The sequence below is a fragment of the Solanum verrucosum genome, unplaced genomic scaffold, assembly GCF_900185275.1.
Source record: "Solanum verrucosum unplaced genomic scaffold, falcon-dt-bn FXZP01000180.1, whole genome shotgun sequence".
Lineage (NCBI taxonomy): Eukaryota > Viridiplantae > Streptophyta > Magnoliopsida > Solanales > Solanaceae > Solanum > Solanum verrucosum.
Window position 1 is genome coordinate 317344 of NW_026020402.1, and position 22097 is coordinate 339440.

The 22097-nt window shown below is 37.8% G+C and overlaps 2 protein-coding genes and 1 pseudogene across 3 annotated transcripts; 2 read left to right on the forward strand and 1 right to left on the reverse strand.

The window, feature by feature from the left end:
• The first annotated feature begins 533 nt into the window (after positions 1-533).
• LOC125840153 (T-complex protein 1 subunit zeta 1) lies at positions 534-7411 on the forward strand. The gene is made up of 15 exons (XM_049519116.1): positions 534-787; positions 859-922; positions 1940-2075; positions 2424-2575; positions 2676-2723; positions 3090-3182; positions 3958-4064; positions 4151-4265; positions 4350-4436; positions 5520-5724; positions 5836-5930; positions 6518-6586; positions 6696-6803; positions 6874-6992; positions 7118-7411. The coding sequence occupies exons 1-15, from the start codon at positions 654-656 to the stop codon at positions 7191-7193; spliced, it is 1608 nt and encodes a 535-aa protein (XP_049375073.1). The 5' UTR covers positions 534-653; the 3' UTR covers positions 7194-7411.
• Positions 7412-14002: 6591 nt separating this feature from the next.
• On the forward strand, positions 14003-16423 carry LOC125840158 (tubulin alpha chain-like; annotated as a pseudogene). The gene is made up of 2 exons (XR_007443722.1): positions 14003-14856; positions 15696-16423. The product of XR_007443722.1 is annotated as a tubulin alpha chain-like (transcript).
• A 2758-nt stretch (positions 16424-19181) lies between these two features.
• LOC125840152 (uncharacterized vacuolar membrane protein YML018C-like) lies at positions 19182-21872 on the reverse strand. Its single transcript, XM_049519115.1, has 4 exons — positions 21641-21872; positions 21448-21546; positions 20475-20592; positions 19182-19350 (listed from the first exon to the last, which is right to left on the reverse strand). Exons 1-4 carry the CDS (start codon positions 21699-21701, stop codon positions 19200-19202), a joined length of 429 nt encoding a protein of 142 aa, XP_049375072.1. The 5' UTR covers positions 21702-21872; the 3' UTR covers positions 19182-19199.
• Positions 21873-22097: the final 225 nt, after the last annotated feature.

Consider the following 22097-nt stretch of genomic DNA (forward strand, 5'->3'; position numbering starts at 1 on the left):
AAAATCGATCGATCGTGTCTGTGTGTGTGATTCGTTGTTGTCATTTTGAGTTCGTTGAGATTATCGAAGTTTGAGGTACCGCTACTTCTTTAATGGTTAATCCGTTTTATCTTGGGAGGAATTAATCTGCAACCTCGGGTATTTGAGGGGATTGAATTTCTTAAGGACACACAGTGGGTTCTGTGGATTCGGATAGTTCTTTGTGTTTTTCTTTTCATCTTTTATTATTTCTGGTTTGCTAATCTGAATAAATGAAATAACATGCTCTTGCTTCATATCTATATATGTATGTATGTTACAATGCTAAAAATATATTTTTGATCTAAACAATCAAAACATTTTATAATTTTACTTTGGTTATAAATTACTATATCATGTTTGCTACATAATCCGATAAAGTAAAGATTCTTTACACTAATCAATTCGTTTAGTACTCTTAACATTAATTGTAAATTATAGTTTGCTTGTTAATTCCGGGCGGACCGTTTTAAAATCTTAAACCGGCCGGCCCGGTCGAGTTATTTAGCTAATAAGAACCCTTCCACTTCCACAAAGCCCTTAAACCCTCTCAGTTCAAAAGCTTGTTCGTTTTCTCTGTAAACTCTCCATTATCGATCTGGGATCTGGTGTAGCTTCCATTTCTTTTGGCGGAGATGTCTGTTAAGGTTCTGAATCCAAATGCAGAGGTGCTCAACAAATCTGCGGCGCTTCACATGAACATCAACGCCGCCAAGGGTTTACAGGATGTTCTCAAGACTAATCTCGGTCCTAAAGGAACCATCAAGATGTAAGTTTTACTAATTGATGGTTATACTTTGTTTGGAAGTCTTCGATTCTAATGTTACAAACAATTGACAGGCTTGTTGGTGGTGCTGGTGACATTAAGCTTACTAAGGATGGGAATACGTTGTTGAAAGAGATGGTCAGTTCTTTCTTTGCTCAACAGTTATACTATTATTGTCCTCTTATGATGTAGGTATATGCTGCAAAATGACGAAAATGATGCATACATTAGGGGTGCAAAATGAGTCAAGTCTTAAAATTCATGAGTTGTAATATATGGTCTTGAGAATTACTTACCTGCTAGCTAGTGATAGGACCAAGGTGCATTTTTTCCACATAGTATAGCTACTAAACTTAATTATGGTGTTTGGATACTCAATGTTGGGTTACCCGTGCTAACTCGAAGCTCCACATGTCTAGTCCCTGACATGCGAGGACAGTTAGATGTCTGCATCGGTCAAGTGTATGAGCTTTTGTATCCTTATATGATTGTCGGAAATTCTCACCATTTTAGCTAACTTTAGTGGTTGGCTTAGTCCTATAGTACCTTTTCCCAATAAGAACTCTACCCATTTTATCTATTTTATTTCTGGTTTCGTGTATGTTGCTTCTTGATTTTGCCTTTTGTTATCAAACATGTTGGGTTGATGTTGCTAGTGGAATCAGATTCTGTGTTAATGTTTGTCACTTGGCAGTGTCCTGCAAACTTGGCTACACATTTGTAGATGCAGGGATAAGTCTGGAATTTAGGGAATTCCAAATTTTAGAGGACTCCTAGTTTGTTTTAGAAGAAAAACTAGTGTGTAGTGAGTACTGAAGCGAAATGGGCTCAAAAGGATATAGAGGATTTGTATAGTCAACCCCAACCAATTTGGTATTAAGGTGTCTATGTTCCTATTTTGTGTTTTCAGAAATCAAGTACAAGAATCGATCTTTTCAAGGAAGTGGAAACTGTCTTGTAACAAAATTTATGTACTTCTTAATAACCTAAGCTTGTCTTAATCTCGTGAGCATGTCACAAATGACTTGGTTAATTCTTCTAAATTAAGAATATCTATCTGAAGATCAGATTTTGTCCTTGTGGAGGCTAAATGGAAGATAAATCTTGTTGCTCTGAGGTAATTGATTTATTTTTCTTTGAACCTAAAAACTGCAGCAAATTCAGAACCCAACTGCAGTAATGATTGCTAGGACTGCTGTAGCTCAAGATGATACTAGTGGGGATGGTACTACATCTACTGTGCTTTTCATTGGGGAGCTCATGAAACAATCTGAACGATGCATAGATGAAGGTTTGACACATATATATGTATATACTTTTCCAAGCAACTTTATTGCCTTATATTTTGGTGCATTCTACATCCATGACACTAGAAAAGAAAAGCAAAACAAGAAACTGTGCTGCTCTTGTTCATAAAAGTAGCCCTCGAGCTTATGATGGTTTAAGCATTCCTTTGGAAAAATAAATAGAACTATAATTGGAAGAGAAACTCTCAGGAAAGGAAAAACATGCAATGAAAAATTTCGTTCTTTTTTACTTACTATTTCAGTGTTTTTAGTATGCGATCCTTATGAAATCTTATGCATAAGTATCTCCTTTGGGTTAAATTAAATAATCATTGCTTGTTCCTTTCTTGCAGGGATGCATCCTCGTGTGCTAGTTGATGGTTTTGAAATTGCAAAAAGAGCAACTCTACAATTTCTTGAAAAATTTAAGACTCCTGTAGTAATGGGTAATGAGCCAGATAAAGAGATATTGAAGATGGTTGCAAGAACGACATTGAGAACAAAGGTTTCTTCTGCAATATTAATATAATAAAGATTTTGATTCTGCTGTTGATATGTTCTTCCTTTCCTACGGGTGCTAATGCGAATTTATTGTTTTGGTGCAGTTGTACGAGTCACTGGCTGATCAGCTGACTGACATTGTTGCGAATTCTGTGAGCACCCACTCTTATTAGTTTTTAAATGGCTAGTTCATTTTTTTCTCTTTCTGACATGGTGTTCTGGGGAAGGAGGGAGTATGGACCAGCTGATGCTGATCTTTATCGTGTTTGAAAGTTAGATGTATCAGCCGTCTCCTCTGAAAGGAGAGAATTCTTCACTGATCTATTCAGACACAAGTCCTGTCATAGGCACCTAAGATTGAATGTTGTGATGACCTTTTTTGTTTTGGTGAAATGATGCATGATGAACTGTATTGGTTGTTTTGCGGCATCATCATTCATTACATACTTTGCAATTTGTATATGGGGTTTTGTGCCCAATCTGGCAATAAATTCATTATTTACAACTTTGTACCACAGGTGCTCTGCATTCGCAAGCCTGATGAAGCTATTGATCTTTTTATGGTTGAGATAATGCACATGCGTCACAAATTCGATGTAGACACTCGTTTGGTATGTGGAATGCTATTCTTGGCCTTTCTACATTTTGGTTAACATTTTTTTAATAAAATGACAATGGTATTGAAGATAGTTGTCAGCTACTGACAATGACCACATCACTGAGCAGAATAATGAATATCCTATTCTGATCAGTCTACTTCTGGACTGGAGAATACAATTTTACAAATTTCAAAATTATTGGCGATCCTGGAGCAGATACTACTTTTCACATAGAATTTTAAATGCATGAAAACCAGTTCAACGTAACCTCATTATAAGTTTAGGCGATAGTAAAATAAAGAATGCTGTCTACCGAAAATATTTCACTCTGAGGTGTACTTTTGTAGATTTTTTCTCCTTCTAGGTTTTATAGAAGGAAAGTATGATTGGACTTATTTAAAAAATGAAAAAGAGAAAGTAGTTCAGTGCTTAGGGTAGAGAGTGAAAAATTAACCTTGCACATCTAGTGATAGTCATACACAGTGAAAGATGCCTATAATTCTGATCATGTTGGAGGTCTTGAAGATACATTAGCATGTGGGTTAAGGAAAGAGATGGTGTAATGCATATTTCATGCAGCCGTGTATATTTCACCAAGTATGCCAGAATGCCTAGATGTGGATGCACTTGGACGGCCTCACTTCTGCATGATATTTTGTGCTGTCTGATGAAGAATGAAAAAATTGTTTTTTTTCCCCTTCCTGCTTTTTCCCAGGGGGTTGGGGGTGCCAAAGAAACCTTCATGCAAATTTTAATGTGTCACCTCATTAATTCTTACTGCTGTTAGGTTGAGGGCCTTGTACTTGATCATGGTTCAAGACATCCAGACATGAAAAGGCGAGCAGAGAACTGTTACATTTTGACTGCTAATGTCTCTCTTGAATATGAGAAGAGGTAATAGTGTTAATCCAGATTCACATTGCTTAGATTTGCTTGGTCTTGATAAGTTCTTACCATTGATCAATCTTCTCCTTTCTCAGTGAAGTAAATGCAGGTTTTTTCTACTCAAATGCAGAGCAGAGAGAGGCGATGGTTGCTGCAGAACGGCGTTCTGTTGATGAGAGGGTGCAAAAGATAATTGACCTAAAGAACCAGGTATGCTGTGCAGGTGGTTATATCTCATTACTCTTGTAGTGTAAGAAAATCATTATAATGTTCAATGCTGCTGGTTCTTTGCAGGTCTGCGCTGGAAATGACAAGAATTTTGTTGTTATCAATCAGAAGGGGATTGATCCTCCATCTCTTGATCAACTTGCTCGGGAAGGAGTAAGTTGTTGCTCTCTTTATTCAGTTTCTAGTAGCTGAATGGTTCAACAACCAAGCTTGCACCTTTTGCATTTTGGTTTCTTTGGTTGTTGTGTTAGCACCTTGTGAACTAATTAGTCTGATTAGCCTAGAACTTGGGGTTGTCTTGGTAAAATAGAGAGAACTGCCTAGAACCCATGTAATCCCCCCTCTCTTCGTTCTTTAATTAGACATACAAGAGAAAGGCTAGGGGGACAGGAGCTTAATGGTGATAAAAATGCTCAAATGGATCCTGAAGACTCCAAATATCTTCATGAAAAGATCAACAGACACATTTTGAAACTTGTGCAACTCATCAGAAACTGCTTAGTACAACGGATCAGTTGGATGGAGCTTGCTTGTCTCTTTTATTGTTCTTAGTTAGAACTCAGAACTGGTTTATTGCATAAGCTCTGTGCCTTTTCAAATCACTTGTTTACAACACTCAAAAAAGTTTCTTTGAGACCATATGCGGATGAACTTGCTTTATTACATAAGTTCCGTGCCTTTTTGAATAATTTGTTTTCAGTACTCAGTCAAAGTTCGCCGACCCCAGCTTGTTTGGGACTAAGGTGTAGTTGTTGTTGTAGCACTCAATCAAGGATCCATGAGAAGATATGCAATAAGCTGTCTCTCCATTTTATCATGTGCAAGAACTCAAGTTGGTAGAAATATTGAGAAAAGATAATGTGATGTATAGTAACCATTTATCCAAGGTTCTTGTTTCCTGAAGTACACTGCTCAAGTACCTGAATGCAAATGCAAGTTTTTACACCTTTAGCTCTTACTTTTAACAATTTCTCTTTTGGTTTAATGACAAAGCATAGAGTTTTACACTTCTCTTTGATGCATTGTCACAACTCACAAAATAAAGTTCTCATTTTGTTTGGACATTGTAACTATTTAGTATTCTGGATCTTCTTTCCCAAAGTATTTTTCCCCTTAACACTAAGATTGCAATATGAGCAGTTAAAAGGGAGGTTGCATGACTTAAATGGGTTACATGAACTTGAGGACTTGTCTTCCCTAAACATTTTATGTAATCATACTTGTTTCATGATCCAGATAATCGCACTTCGGAGGGCAAAGAGGAGAAATATGGAACGTTTGGTTTTGGCTTGTGGCGGGGAGGCGGTTAACTCTGTTGATGACTTAACTCCTGAGTGCCTTGGCTGGGCTGGGCTGGTCTATGAGCATGTTCTTGGTGAAGAGAAGTATACCTTTGTAGAAAATGTCAAAAATCCTCATTCTTGTACAATTCTTATCAAAGGTACTTTAGGTGCTTAATGTTCGTCAAATTGTTTTGTTCGGTCTCCTGTTGCTTATCATTGTAGTGAGCTGGAGAAGTCGATCTCAACCTTCAGTGCTGTTTTCTTTACAGGGCCTAATGACCACACAATAGCTCAAATCAAGGATGCAGTTCGTGATGGACTAAGGGCAGTAAAAAATACCATTGAAGATGAAGCAGTTATACTCGTATGTTACATTTTTGCCAATATAAAACAATAGTTTTGTTATTTGATCAACAAGATTTATCTGTGTGCTTCCACATGGAAGCTCCTTTACATGATGTTTGTTCTGGGTATGTGGGAACTTTACATGAGTTTCAAATCGTTTGCCACTGGTGCTCAAGGACTTCTCGGTTATGAAAAAAAGTCTGTATGCATAGGAACACAGTCTAGTTTATGTGAGGATATTGCTAGATATCATTATAATTCTGTGCATTATTTGGTATCTTCTCTGTTGGGGCTAAGGAATTGTTAGTGTCTTATGTTTAACATTTACAAAAAATGATGTACAGGAAGGGAACGCTTTATTGACTTCATAACCCAATTTTTCCCTCTGATTAATGGAGGTTACAGCTTCAACTATCAACCAACTCTTGACTCCAAAACTAGATGTGTTACAAGTTACTGAATTTAATTTGCATGCCTACATCTGATTATGGAATTTAAGCTTTCTCACTCTTTCAAGTGTTGAATCACAATTTACATTTGTATTATGTAAGAACGAGGCCATGAATTTCCTGTTCCTAAGTTGTAGTCTTGAATGCTGGCTTTCAGGGTGCCGGCGCCTTTGAAGTTGCGGCTCGACAACACCTTATTAACGAAGTGAAAAAGACTGTCAAGGGGGTGTGTATATGGATTTATCACTGTCCTCTACTTCCATCTGTTAAATATCTTCAAGTACCGTATCTGTCTTCTCACTCTCTATATGTTTGTCTCGACAATATATTTACAGCGTGCCCAACTTGGAGTGGAAGCTTTTGCTAATGCCCTCCTTGTTATACCAAAGACACTTGCTGAGAACTCTGGCCTTGATACTCAAGATGTGATCATTGCTCTAACGGTACCTATCTTTTGTGCATGCAACAACGGATACTTTAAATCAGTCTTTGTAACATCTCAACTATTTTCAGGGAGAGCATGACAAAGGAAATGTTGTCGGACTAAATCAACACACTGGAGAACCTGTAGATCCACAAATGGAGGGGATATTTGATAATTATTCCGTGAAGCGTCAGATTGTTAATTCTGGGTATGTGGGAACTTTTCATTCATTTTCTGTTTGCTGTGCTGTATGTGCATGTGTGTGTTTTATGTATGTTTAAATTGCATCATTTCCGGGAGTTTGATTTCTCTTCTTCTGTTTCTTCTTTGCAGGCCTGTTATAGCATCTCAGCTGTTACTTGTTGATGAAGTAATTCGTGCTGGACGAAACATGAGGAAACCGACTTAGTTTTTCCTGTCTGAAAATACTTCACTTTCGGAATTATCAGAGAAAATGATGGAAAAAACGAAGGTGGAGATAGATGAAATAGGCGTGGAGAGTAGGGTGTGTTCGTCGGTCAGTTTGGTATTGTTCTGAAAGATTTTCCTTATGTATTTTTTGGTTTTCCAGTTTTTCTAATTTTCCAATGTCATATTGAAATAAAATTCGATATGGTTTGGTTTTCTATTTTTCAACTTTAGTTTATGTAACTTTAAGTATTACTTTTTCGAGTTATATATTCTATCAACCAAAATCTAAATAGACAATTAAAATCTGGATTTTGTGAGTCATGAAATTGATTGTTTTTAGATTTGGTAGCGAACTTTAGCTTTATGCAAAGCTTCACTTCTTCTCTTTCGTTAGATAAGGATCGGAATGAGACTTTGATAGTGAAGGAGAAGTGAAGCGTAGTTATACATCACATCATCATCGTTTAGCCTAGCCTTGACTAGTTCCATTGCTTTCACATGAAAGAACCCATAACAACACAAGGAGTGGAGGAAACAAGCTAAATGTATTGAATTCCATTTCCATGGCCGTTAAAAAATGAATTTGTTGTTCGTAAATGGACAATGCTAGCTAATGTGGGCCAAGAACTAAAGGCTCATTAAGCCCAACCGTTTTAGCTTAAATCATAGGGATAATTGTACATAATAGCAAACTATTAATTCAAATTAAATGTTATAAATATACTTTGATTTAATTGTACCCTATAGCAAACTATTGCTATTTTCGCCACTCTCCCAGGTGGAATCTTGCTCGCCACTCTCGTTTGGTGGCAGTCTCAATCGCCTCTCTCGCTTTTAAACAAACACAAGTGTATAAAATGCGTTTGTGTTTGTATAAAGCAAGAGAAAATTGTATATATACATATATTTTCATTCCCCTCTCTCCCCTCTCCTAGATCTCGCTCGCCACCCTTGCCTCTCTCACTTATACAAACAGAAACGAAATGTATAAATTGCGCTTCTGTTTGTATAAAGCGAGGGAAAATTGTATATACACATGCAAATACATATATCTTCGTCCTATACACTTATAATTATACAATACAAATATTTCCCTGCCCAGTTTTCTTTTGCCTTTCTGTCTTTCTCGTTTTATACATACACATATTATACAATTGATCTTTTGTATACAACTGCTTTCTTTTGTATATGTATAGTGAATTATACAACTGTTTTTTTTTTGTATATGTATAGCGAATTATATATATATATATATGTTTGCTATGGAGTGCAATTATGCAAACTTTGCTATAACATACAAATATGAATTTTGTGTTTGCTATTTATGAAAGTTGCTCATCATCATATATTCTTATTTGGAAAAATTACCTATATACACATCTTATTTTTCCATAATTTCTATTATTCCCTCCCTATCAGTTCTAAAATTTTCCAAAATCCCTTATTTTTGAGTGTAACACAAAACTACCGGATACATAACTCCCACTTCTCAAACTCATGTTTATCACTTCCTGATTTCACTCCATAAATCTCTCTCATCCTTTTCTTCTTCTCCAACTTTTGATTCCCATGATTTTTTGCTCCTTTTCACTCCAACAATTACCCCCATTAATCCATTTTTGAATTTTAAATCTTCTCTTTCTAATTAATTATTTCAAGTTATTCAAGAGGTAGATCTCTTTCCATAACTTCAGTTTTCAACTTTTTTTTTTAGTTTTTCATCTTCAAAAATCGTTGATACATATGGATAAAAGTCAATATTTCAATATTGGGTTTACCCAATAACTTGAAGAAGGAAGCATCTTTGACTTCTAAATTGACGGTGGAAAAAAAGGCTCAAAAGCCGAAAAAAGTTTGATACATTAACTAGATTTTTATTGTATTAAGTTAATTTTGTTTCTTACTTAATGTATAAGCCTTTGTTTCAACACTACGATACATTACAATTTTATCATGCATAGTGTATCATGTTCAAATATTAGTTTTGATACATAACCTTAATTAGTTTTGATACTTGAATACTTCTACCAAATGTATCATTTATTATGTATATAGGTGTGACCATATCTTCTACCTTATTTAAATTTAGAAGGATGTGTATCCGTACACACTACCAAATCATATGCGTGATACATAAACCTTACTATTTTCATAGCTAAATATGTGTGGTAAAAAAATTGTATCTAAATCCATCGATACTGTCTTTTTCTATTATAGATAGACATCTAATAAAGCGATTAACAAATTGATACATAACAACGTGTCATGATTACATAATAGCGATCTTGGCACACAACAATGCATTTGATACCTATATATATATATATATATGATACATTCAAGTGCCACACAAGTATGTATCATATTCATAAATGGTGATACAAAAATGTTATTATCAAAAAAATGTTTAGTTTGAGGCAAAATGTGAAGATCTTGCAGCTATGTATCTGATACAATAAATATGAAACACATTAATACATATATTAAATCTATCTAATTGATAGTAAAAATATATAGATGTATCTAATACAATAAATATGAAGCACATTAATACATATATTAAATATGTCTAATTGATAGTAAAAAGAAACGTAAGCGTAATTTATGAGATTTAATTAGATTTTCCGACACTTATTGTAGGGCAACATTAATGTATTCGGAAAGCCAACTATGCATCCGGACAACCAATCATGTATCAGGATGACTGATATTTTAGGGGATTTTTGTAAACTATAAAAGAGTAGGGATAAAATATAATTTAAGTCTTACACTATGAGATTTATGTAAGTTATACGGAGCTTACCAACATTTTGGAGTAAACCGGCAAAACTTGTCAACATCATATATGATCCTCCTTGATCTAAGAGGAAGCCACAAAACTCTCAAGTTCTCAGGGTCTTAATACATGAATCACCCAGTTTCTCATCAATGAAATTGATCCCAAATAGAAGTACGGGCAAAAATTTTGAAATCGGAAATCGAGCATGTACATGACAAGATTTGTACTATATCTACTCACTGTATTGCAGTTCAAATAGAAAGAGATGAACGATATGCATTATCAAAGCAATAGAGCCCAGACCATGTCCTACATGAGACAAGAAGTATAAGAACCATTTCCTACAACAGAACCTTTGATTGCCAAACTTGCTTTCCCCTCTTTGTCATGGATCCTGTCCAGCATTTAAATGAAGAACTCATGAGCATCTTGCTGCACGTAGGCATGGTTTTCCGAATGTTGCCACCAACTGCAAACATAAACAACAGTTCAATCAGAAAGAATCACTACATAGGTCTGCAACATGTCAAGTCTCTAACCAGCGTTAACAATTTCCACGTATAAGCATCTGATCTAAGCTGACAAATGATGATATCTTACTACAACATAGAGATTTTTATTTTGCCATTATAAGAGAATTGTAAACTTGCATATAGCCCCGTTATAGAGGAAATGCATCAAATATTGATTTCACAATTACATTTATAATTGATAAGACAACTCTAATATTAACTAAAAGCAAGGTTGTGAATTTGTGGGGATTAAACATCTTTTACATTTTTGAAGATCCTGTTATAACCAAGATCGATAATCAATAATTTAAACGGCAAAAGACAGATTAGAAAGCGATTCGAGTTCAATCATAGGAGATAAATCCAACTAGCAGTCACAAACCTGTAAAGAAACTGAGCTGGACTTAAGGCCTACCCCCCGCCTCAAGGCACCCGCCCCGAGGCGCCGTCGTGACCCGAGGCACCCAACCCCCATTCCCCTAGACACATACATTGAGTTCAATTTCTATAGGAGGATCAATGTGCAAATGATGTCAAATAGTAAACAATTCAACAAGGATATAAGATATGAGACTACCATTTAAGTTCTTGACAAGCCGGACTCCTTCTGCAACCGAATTACTTTTGACTTTTGACACTCCTATCACCTAAAAAGGAAAAAAGACATTGTTCCAATAAAAGAGTTGTGGGAAGTGGGAACACATTCTAACTCAATTACAATTCACTATAACAGATCAGAAAGAAAAGATTTTTAATCAAGAACCTATTTCTAATAAACAGAACATACATTCCCTTTCTTTATTAGGACCTTATACACCATTCTAATCAGATATGCAAGTCTCAGCTCCCAACTAGCAACTAGCAATAATGACGAAGCCTGGAATTTCACAAAAGGTGTTCAAGATTCTAATAAATATGCATAAAAGTAATTTTTGACTTATATATACATAAATTTTTACAGACACATATAATTCTCCGACAAAGGATGTTCAACAGACCACCGTCAATGTGGCTTTGTCATTGATTACCAAAGTACCAATCCAATGTATAAACCTTATTTCCTGATTTCTGCCTATGAGCTACCTGCCAAGAGGCATACTCCAACCAAAATCAAACTGATAAAACATAGGGTACTTCTGAACAGCTCTTGGGCTACTATGGAATCCCTGTAAAAGTTTCTTTCGACTATTAGTCACAGGGGTGCTGACATGCATAGATGGGTTCACTGTATCCTAAAGCAGAATTTGTGCAAATGAATTGCATTATCCAGACATATGGTTCACAGAATATAAAACAAACTATCCTAAAAAAATTACAAGTTTCTATTGGATAATATGAAGAAAGGCCTTGATTTCATACGAACATCACAAATTTCAACAGATGAATTCACTATTTACAGAAAAACTTGTAAAATGGGATAGTGCACTCTTTATAATTAAAGAACAAAACATCGAATAAACTCCTACTGAATATAGAAATTGCTACTTGATTAGCTCTCTGAAAGTGAAAGAGTTGGGAAATTAACCCAAGATCGGATAATATATTGTTTGATGGTAGTGAAGTACCAGGTAATGAACCTCTGTTCCCCAAGTTCTTAATATATAATACCCACCCCCGCCTAGAGGCACCATCGTGCCCCGAGGCCCTCCCCACTCCCACCTAGAGGCACCATCGTGGACCGAGGCCTCCTTCCCCACCGCCTTGAGTCACAGACGTTCCCCAAGTCCCTCCCCACCCTCGCTTCGAGGAACCATTGTGCCCCGAGGCCCCCCTTCTCCCCCGTCTCGAGGCACCGTCGTACCCCGAGGCAGGCACCGGAGGCACTGTCGTGCATCGAGGCCCCCTTCACCACCATCTCGAGTCACAGTTGTGCCCCGAGTCCCTCCCCACCCTCGCCTCGATGCACGATGGTGCCTCGAGTCCCTCCTCACCCCCGTTTCGAGGCACCATCATGCCCCAAGGCCCCTCTTCTCCCCCGTCCACCGTCGTGCCCCGAGGCAGGCACCGTCGTGCCACGAGTCCCCTCACCCCCGCCTTGAGGCACCGTCGTGCCCCGAGGCCCTCCCCACCCCCGCCTCTAGGCACCGTCGTTCCCCGAGGCCCTCTCCACCCCTGCCTCGAGAAATCGTCGTTCCTTGAGGCCCTTCCCACCCCCGCCTCAAGGCACTGTCGTTTCTTGAGGCACTCCCCGCCCCTGCCTCGAGGCACCGTCGTTCCCTGAGGCCCTCCCTACCCCTGCCTCGAGGCACCGTTGTGCCCCGAGAACTCCCTCCCCTCGCCTCGAGGCACCGTCGTGCCCCAAGAACTCTCTCCCCCAGCCTCGAGGCACCGTCGTGCCCTGAGGCCCCCCTCCCCCCGCATCGAGGTACCTTTATTCCCTGAGGCCCTCCCCACCCCCGCCTTGAGGCACCGTCGTGCCCCGAGGCCCTCCCCACCCCGCCTCGAGGCACCGTCATTCCCCGAGGCCACCCTCACCCCAGCCTCGAGGCATCGTTGTTTCCCGAGGCCCTCTCCACCCCTGCCTCGAGGCACCTCCATGCCCCGAGGCCTCCCCACACCCCCTCCTCGAGGCACCGTCATTCCCCGAGGCCCCCCTCACCCCGCCTCGAGGTACTTTCCTGCCCTGATGCCCCCCCACCCTACCTCGAGGCACCTTCGTGGCCCGAGGCCCCCCTACCCTGCCTCAAGGAATCGTCGTACCCCGAGGCCCCCTCTCACCCCGCCTCGAGGCACTGTCGTACCTCGAGACTCCTCCACCCCCGCCTCTAGGCACCGTCTTGGCCCGAGGCCCCCCACCTCCGCCTCGAGGCATTGTCGTGCCCCGAGGCCCCCCTTCCCCCGCCTCGATGCACCGTCGTTCCCCGAGACCTCCCTCCCCCCGCCTTGATGCACTGTCATTCCCTGAGGCCCCTTCCTCCCGCCTCGATGCACCGTCATATCCCGAGGCCCTCCCCTCCCCCGAGGCACCATCGTACCCCGAGGTTCTCCTCACCCTGGCTCCGAGGCACCGTCGTGCCCCGAGGCCCTCCCCACCATGTCCTCAAGGCACCGTCGTGTCCCGAGGCCCCCTTCCCCACCCCCGCCTCGAGGTACCATCGTGCCCCGAGGCCCCCCTCCCCACTCCCGCCCCGAGGCACCGTCGTTCCCCGAGTCCCCCCTCCCCACTCCCGTATCAAGGCACTGTCGTGCCCCGAGGCCCTTCTCACCCAGCCTCGAGGCACCTTCGTGGAAGTATATGAATGTTCTTCTTAATACTTACAATCTTGGATGTACATGGTACCTTCCAAAGCCAAAAATGTTTCCTTGTTAGTTAGTCACAACTTCAGATACAAAAAACAATCTTTTTTTTTCAATTTACTCACATTGCAAAACAACTTATAAAATAAAAGGTACCCATCTGTGAAAACTTTTCTTCAACCTAATAACATAAACATTAGAACTTTCTTCAAATGTTCAAAATGCAAAGTGGACAGATAAACAAAAGGCAGGAATTATCAGATCTGAAAATCGTCGAAAGAGGCGTCTTGAAAAACGTCCTTTCGTTTTAAATTTGAAATTTGAAGATTTCTAAAAAAAGCAGTGAAAATGAGAGAATGCATATCGATCCACATTGGTCAGGCCGGTATTCAGGTCAGAAATGCATGCTGGGAACTTTACTGCCTTGAGCATGGCATTCAACATGATTCCCTGATGCTAGGCGACAAGACAGTTGGAGGAGGTGGTGATGCATTCAACACCTTCTTTAGTGAAACTGGAGCTGAAAATCATGTTCCTCGTGCTGTCTTTGTGGATCTTGAGCCTACTGTCATTGACGAAGTCAAGACAAGAACATACATGCAGCTCTTTTACCCTGAGCAGCTCATCAGTGGCAAAGAAGATGCAGCCAACAACTTTGCCCGTGGACATTATACAATTGAGAAGGAGATAGTTGATCTCTGCTTGGATCGTATCAGGAAGCTTGCCGATAACTGTACTGGTCTTCATGTTTTCCTGGTTTTCAATGCTGTTGGTGGTGGAACTGGTTCAGGTCTTGGGTCACTTATGCTGGAGCATCTCTCTATGGACTATGGAAAGAAATCAAAACTTGGTTTCACCATTTATCCATCACCACTGGTCTCAACCTCTGTGGTAGAACCTTACAACAGTGTCTTGTCAACCCACTCCCTTCTTGAGCACACTGATGTCGCAATTCTTCTTGACAATGAGGCTATCTATGACATTTGCAGGTGCTCATTGGACATTGAGCGCCCCACATACACCAATCTTAATCGTCTTATTTCACAGGTTATCTCTTCACTTACTGCTTCTTTGAGGTTTGATGGAGCCCTGAATGTTGATGTCAATGAATTCCAGACCAACCTTGTTCCCTAAGTTGCTCGGACTCGGGTGCGGGTATCCGAGACGGATGCGAATCCGAGAGTCGGATTCGGCAAAATTTAAATTTTAAGATTCGGGGGTGCGAATCCGAGTATGGATACGGGTGCGGGGATACGGCTAATTGGTATACATGGTATATATAATATAAGGTGTAATATATTATATATACATGGTATAATTGTTTATTATTTTTAGAGTACCTCGAAAAATAAATTATATCAATAACAACAATAATAATATATCTAGTATAATCAAATAAGTGGATATATATATAAAATAAAATATTATTAAAAATATTTATGAAATATATTTAATAATGAATTGCATATTTTGGTATAATTACATACAAAATAAAAGGAGTATAATTGTTAAAGAAAAGAGAGAATATAATAAACATTAAAAGTATTAATTTATTTTATAAATAAAAAAGGACACACTTATCTAGAGAAACCCTTAGCCTTTAGTTTTCTTTTTCAAGAAAAGTTGAAAAGACTTTACTTTTTCAAAAAAATAAAAAAGCTGTACTTCCTGTACTTTTTCAAGAAAAAACTCCTCCTCTTTCTTCTTCTCTTTACTTTTTCAATGAAGAAAAAACTCCTCTTTCTTCTTCTTTTTACTTTTTCAAGCTTCTTACAGCTCCGCCGCCTCTCTGAAGAGGTCGCCGGAAACTGATCTCTTTTTCCCCAAATTTTTTTCTCGGCTCTGGTCAAAGTGTCCGGATCGGATTGACCGAATCCGACACGCACCACGCACCCGCACCCGCACCAGTGTCGCGTCGAGACGGGTTCGCCTTCAAAAATGAAGAGTCCGCGCAACATAGCTTGTTCCCTACCCCAGGATTTATTTTTTTGCTTTTATCTTATGCTCTTGTCATTTCAACCGAGAAAGCCAACCATGAGCAGTTGTCAGTTGTAGAGATCACCGACCGTGCTTTTGAGCCATCTTCCATGATGGTCAAGTGTGATCCTCGCCATGACAAGTACATTGCTTGCTGCCTTATGTTCTGTGGTGATGTTGTGCCAAAGGATGTGAATGCTGCTGTGGCTACCATCAAGACTAAGCGCACCATCCAATTTGTTGACTGGTGCCCTACTGGATTCAAGTGTGGTATCAACTATCAGCCAACAATTGTTGTTCCTGGAGGTGATCTTGCCAAGGTGCAAAGGGCTGTGTATGTATGATTTCCAACTCAACCAGTGTTGCTGAGGTCTTCTCACGCATTGACCATAAGTTCGATCTGATGTATGCCAAACGTGCTTTTGTGCACTGGTATGTTGGTGAGGGTATGGAGGAAGGTGAGTTCAGTGAAGCACGTGAAGATCTAACTGCTTTGGAAAAGGATTACGAGGAGGTTGGTGCTGAATTGGAAGAAGGAGAGGATGATGATCACGAGGAATACTAAACACATGATGGGGCTTTGTTTGTTGGATGTATTTTCCTTTGGGTGTTCTTCAATTGCTGCACTAGATACATCATTGCTATTTTGTATTTTAATGGTGTCGTGTTTGCTGAAATGAATTCTTCTGCTATGAAAAGTTAAACTTGCTTGTTTGATTAAAAAAAAGGCAGGAATTGGGGCAGATGTTTCAAATTTTCCATTAATAATACCTTTTAACCGTTAAAAGAATAGACATAATATTTAAAAAGATTAAACAAATCCCTGGATAACTAAAGCATTTCCTGCTACAAAACAGTGAAGAATTCAACTTTCAAATATCACATTCTCGACAAAAAAAAAAAAAAGAAATCCTGTAAATCCCCTCATATCAAAAATCCTCAAATCACTTCACTTGATTTTCACAACTTTAATTTTTACCCAGTAACTTCAATCACAAAACCCACCTACATTTCCCTTGCATACACAAATTTATACAAGAAACCCCATAACCAACAAACAAAAATGTGAATCATCAAGCCAGTAATAAAAAAAATATACAAAAAAGAAGATAAAACCCAGTACTCCAATTATTTTCCTACAATAAAAAAAATACACATAATAAATAGAGACCAAAAACAGAGAAACACTCACAAGTTTGGAGGAATGAGAAATCGAGTATATGAGTAGAGACCGATTCGGGTTATTAGAAAGTGCCCGTCATCTTCAGCATTCAATTTTCCGGCCTGATTAGTCTCCAACCCCGATGAATTCGCAACCATTGCTTGTCTTCGCCACTGCACTCGAAACGATCAAAAATTTAAATCCTTATCAAGAAAACGAAGAAGAAGAAGAAGAAGAAGAAGAAGAAAGCCGTTATCTGTAATTATGAAAAATGTGAAGTAATAAATACGTTAGTAGCGGACAATGTTTGGGCCCACTAAAAATCATATGTTCAAAATTTTGTGAATGAATTTCACAAGCCGTTTTTCAAGAATTTTTTCTTTCAAATCAAATATTTTAAGAATAATACAATACTATGTTAATTTGTCCTATGTTCAAATCTACACTTCACCAATTTTTTTTATAAATAGTTGATTTACATTCTTTTTGAGATTTTATTTCTCTTAGAATAATTTTCAAAAATGAAATTGTATGTTACTCCATCATCCATATTTTTATTTTTGGAGTTAATTTTCATCAATTGCATATTAAAATTACTTTTATTTCATAAAATGCCAGTTGAGAGAGAAGAAAGTTTTTGACGTGTTTAATATTCTTTTGAGAAAAATAGAAGTAGATGAATGATATTTTTATTCTAAAAGAAACACAAGTAATTTTTATAGACAATTCTTAAAATAAGAATGAGCATCCATATAAATAACTCTTTAATTGAAAAATAAAACTTATTTTCTCAAATAGAAGTAATTCTCCCTTAGTCTCAACATATATGATATACTTTAATGTCATATTTTATACTGATTAAAAATAACTTAATTATTAACCTCTGAAATGATTCATAGTTAGAAAAATATCTAACATTGATTTAGACCATAAATTTCAAAACTATTCTTTTTTTAAAAAAGAAAAAATATGTTAAATTAAACGATACCACATACATTGAGACGAGATAATATTGTATATATAGTACAACATTTTGTCATATGATTTGAATTGATACTTCAAGGAATGGTCAGCAAAGTTTTGTCATTTTTGTTGGTCATTGCTCTTTAGATAGTCCAAAAGTAATAATTCAAATATTTATACACTGTTAACATGCTAAAGAAGCTATGAACATTGTTTTGCCAATAAAAAAATAATGAAAATCCATAGATTCTCTCTACTTTGAAAAAGTAATGATTCAAACAATGTTGATCCAATAGATTGCTAGTAGTAATTTGTTAAGTAGTAGATATATGTTTCAATTAATAATAGTTATTTTAAAAAGTCACTCAATTTTTTTTTTTTTTTTAAAGAACCACTCTACGAGGGAAGATGTAGATAAAAGGTCAATAGCCTGAACATCATAAGCTTTAGATTTATCAACAGGCGACCACAAATCATAACGTACTCTTCGCACAATAAATCCACTTTGAAGTTGACTTATTTACTCGGCCAGTCGTCGAAATGTGTACGAGATACCATAAGGGCCCAATATCTCAATAGCACCTTTGTCTAAAGGTTCGAAGGAGACTTCACATCCGAAACACATGAACGATCTGACTACAAAGTTATTCAAAACTTGATCGATCCAAGAACTAAGAGCGGTAGAAGTCTTATCTTAGGGAACAAGCTTGAAGGCTAGTGGTCATATTATTCGTCTAAGGGGCAATGCCTTTTCCGGGCCTATCCCCATTCGTCAATCGCTTTCTTGAGTTGATGTTTAACTTGCACCAAAATCCATCTCTATGTTCGCTAAACTTGCTTCCTTTTTTTCTTTCATCAAAGCCGACCTTAACAAACATCTCTTCCATTTTCGGCTCTTCCTATTCCATACCATAAACACACACCTTTGCTTCATCGACATTGGCGCTAAAGGCTCTACCCCCGCCCACCAGCCCTTTATGGAGTTAGCCGACCAAGAGAAAAAATTCCCAATATAATAAAGAAGTAAGAAGGGTTCCGGACATTTACAAAAAAAAAAAAACAAACTATATACAGTTTGAAAATTGAAATGTTGTTATTACAATTTAACCATAATATTATCATAGGGAAGAAAACTGTGTTTTTCTACCGTAGTATATATATATATATATATATATTTATATTTACACACTTCGGACTAAAAAATGCTCACCTTCTACGGCATGAACATTTGTCAGATAGGTTAGCGATAACAAATCCAGCGAAAACCTTGAAAACAGAAGCAGAAGAGAATGGTGTTAATGAACTTGAATTTGTAACATGTTAATTTTTCTCAGTTACTAAAACATACTCCAAGCATGTAGAAAAGTAATAGCTTTATTGAAGAAAAACCTGAATGCATCCAAGAATGTACACTGCAGAGTAACGACGTCCATGAACTAGCATGTCAGCGATCATAGCAAGGGGTATGGTCAATGACATGCCCAGTGTAGCAACTAATGGTGTTGTCCATACTACTGAAAGAGCCCTGTTTCATATTTCCAGAAATTACGTGTGTTAATCTAAAAACATATAGAGCAAAATATGATATCAATGTAGAGAAAAGAGAAGGGCAGATTCTGGAAGAGTTTGAGCAACACAAATTTAAGATAGTGATCTTCAATATAGCAAAAATAAGGACTCTGAACAGTCTATCCCACCTAATTAGTTTGCTCTCGTTGCAGTTTAATTTCATTTTGCCTCCACTATCATCTGATTAGCTGATGTGCAGAGAGGAAGGCTCAACTCCAGGAAATGTTTTCTCTAGTGTTATTTAATATGTATCGAGTAATCGAGATGATAAAAATTATCTTAACCTTAGCAGCAAATGAAAAAAGGTGGATCTAACAAATTAAAAATACAAATGGGTTCATTTGAAGTCAAGATTTAATGCAACTTTATTCATATTCTAGATGTTTTCTATGGGTTTTTCCTTTCATTTCATAAGGAAGATGGTCAAGGTTTGTGTTACTAGTAGATGATACGTTCACAAAAAGGGCAACTGACAGATATCCTGATTAAGAGCCTAGAAAAGAGTTGGCATGAATCCTTCCTGCGCAAGCTGGGTGTAAAAAATATCTTCTGTCGTCTAACTTTAGGATTACTAAGCATGGTGTGGAAGAAACAGGAGTGGAATAAGGGCGGTGAGCAATATGATAAGCCATAGTTGTGGTGTGATGTAGAAAACAATTTATGAGCTTAGTTAAGTTAATTGGTCGGCTAGAAGCTGGTTTAGTCGATTAGCTAGTGAAGTTGCTATATTCTAATTGCAACCAGACCTAGATGATGGAATGGACCATCTTTATATCTTTTCCCATTCAGTTGCAACTACTCGAGTTTTTTTCCTCTACTTTACTCGTCACTCAGTTACATCAACTCGAGATATCCATTGATGGAGCTTTCTTAACAAGAATAATAGTATAGAAAGTTTTCCTAATTCTGACATAATAAAGAATCTCGAGATTCAGGTAAATTTTCCTTATTTAATTGTTTATCTCATTTCAAATAGTTTAAGTTGACTTATTTCTGGAGCCAAGCATGTATCTAGTTTACAATCAATTCGAGACAAGTTATCTATTCTTATTTTTTACAAGGATAAGTGCTCGTACGTACCATAAGTAGTCACAGAGAAAACTCCCTATAAATCCATTCAGCAGCACAATCTCGGCAATAGAAGCTGAGCTTGGGAAATCAAACTTAGGTTCCAACCCAACAACATTTAATGGCCACACTGCGAAATAGAATAGGGTGTGATAAGAATTAGTAATACACAACCAATTCTTTAAGGTAAATATTCAAATTAAGGATGGAAATGATATGACTGGTTGCATCACACTTGAATTCTGGAAGTTCTTTCCACTGGTTTACCAAATATTTGCATTCCACGTATTACGGAAAAGATTGTCTGTCTTTCCCTTTCAAGATGCATCAAAAATATCAAATTTCTATCCTCATAAAAGATCAGACTCTGTAAGAAGTAAACTCTAATTGAGCGAGCTTCCAATATATTACAATTTCTACATGAAGCCTTCAACTCTTCACCTACTCTTAAACTCCATTCCAAGTCAAAACTAAGATGATTAAACTAGAATGGTGCTATTAAATGGAACACTATATCATTGTTACATCAACTTAGACCTAGAAGTCCTAAAAGAACACATTTTCCACAAAGACAATTATGAGGCACAAAGAGATCAACTCCAAACCTAAAAGTACCAAAAGAACTAAATGAAATCAGTTCCAAAATTTGAGCACTACCTAAAGAAAATTGCCTTCCTTACAAGAACAATGGTGTTACCTTTTATTAGATACCCGAAGAATTTAATCTTTAGCCATATTTTCCCTCTTTCTTTCCCTTCGATATATACTTGGGGTTTTTTCTGCATCCACCTCCGTTCCCAAACAAATTAAAAGGATCAAGAACTGATCTCATTGTTCAATTCTTGTGCTTCTCAATTTATACCAACTCATAAGAATGCTATTACTTCTTAATAGACCAAACAGAGAGAAGAATGGGCAGCATCTCTAATTATGAAAGAAAAATTATGAAATTCATGCTGTCAGTGATTTCCAAAATGTACATTACCAAGCCACCAAAGGCCAAACAAAGTGAACAAGCCTAGATATCCGAAGAACCTCTCCATATCTGCCTTTTCTCCTGATCCAGTAGATTTCTTGAGGAGCACTGAGTACATCAAGAAAACCGTACACAGATCAAAATAAGAACCATGAAACTAGAATTATCAATGTAAAATAGAAGCGACAATATCATCCCAAACCTGATAAATATCCTACCTGTGAATAGGCCATAACACACTGCTGAAAGAAGACCAAAAACATCGCCGATAATGGAATGTTTAGCAGTCCTGTCAGCAGCGATGAACCCACAAAAATGATGCACTAGTTTTAGCCACAAAAAGTAGCAGATGGAAGTAAATTGAGAATTCCCTAATATTTGTAATCCATACAAATTGAAAAGCCAATTATGTCAAGAACCAGACAGGTTAGCTATGACCAAGAATGAAGTAAATGTATTGTGGAATTTATTTGTCAGAGGGGCAGGTTATTTTGTCTTAAGTAATATAGAAGCACAACTTTTGCAGTAATAACATATCATTGTATAATGGAAGAACAAAATGTTGCAGTACTGAAGAATTTAAGATGCTATAGATGGTAAACTTGAATAAAGCATCTTCTACCGCTGCACATGTAGTTTATTCCTCATGTACTTCAAAT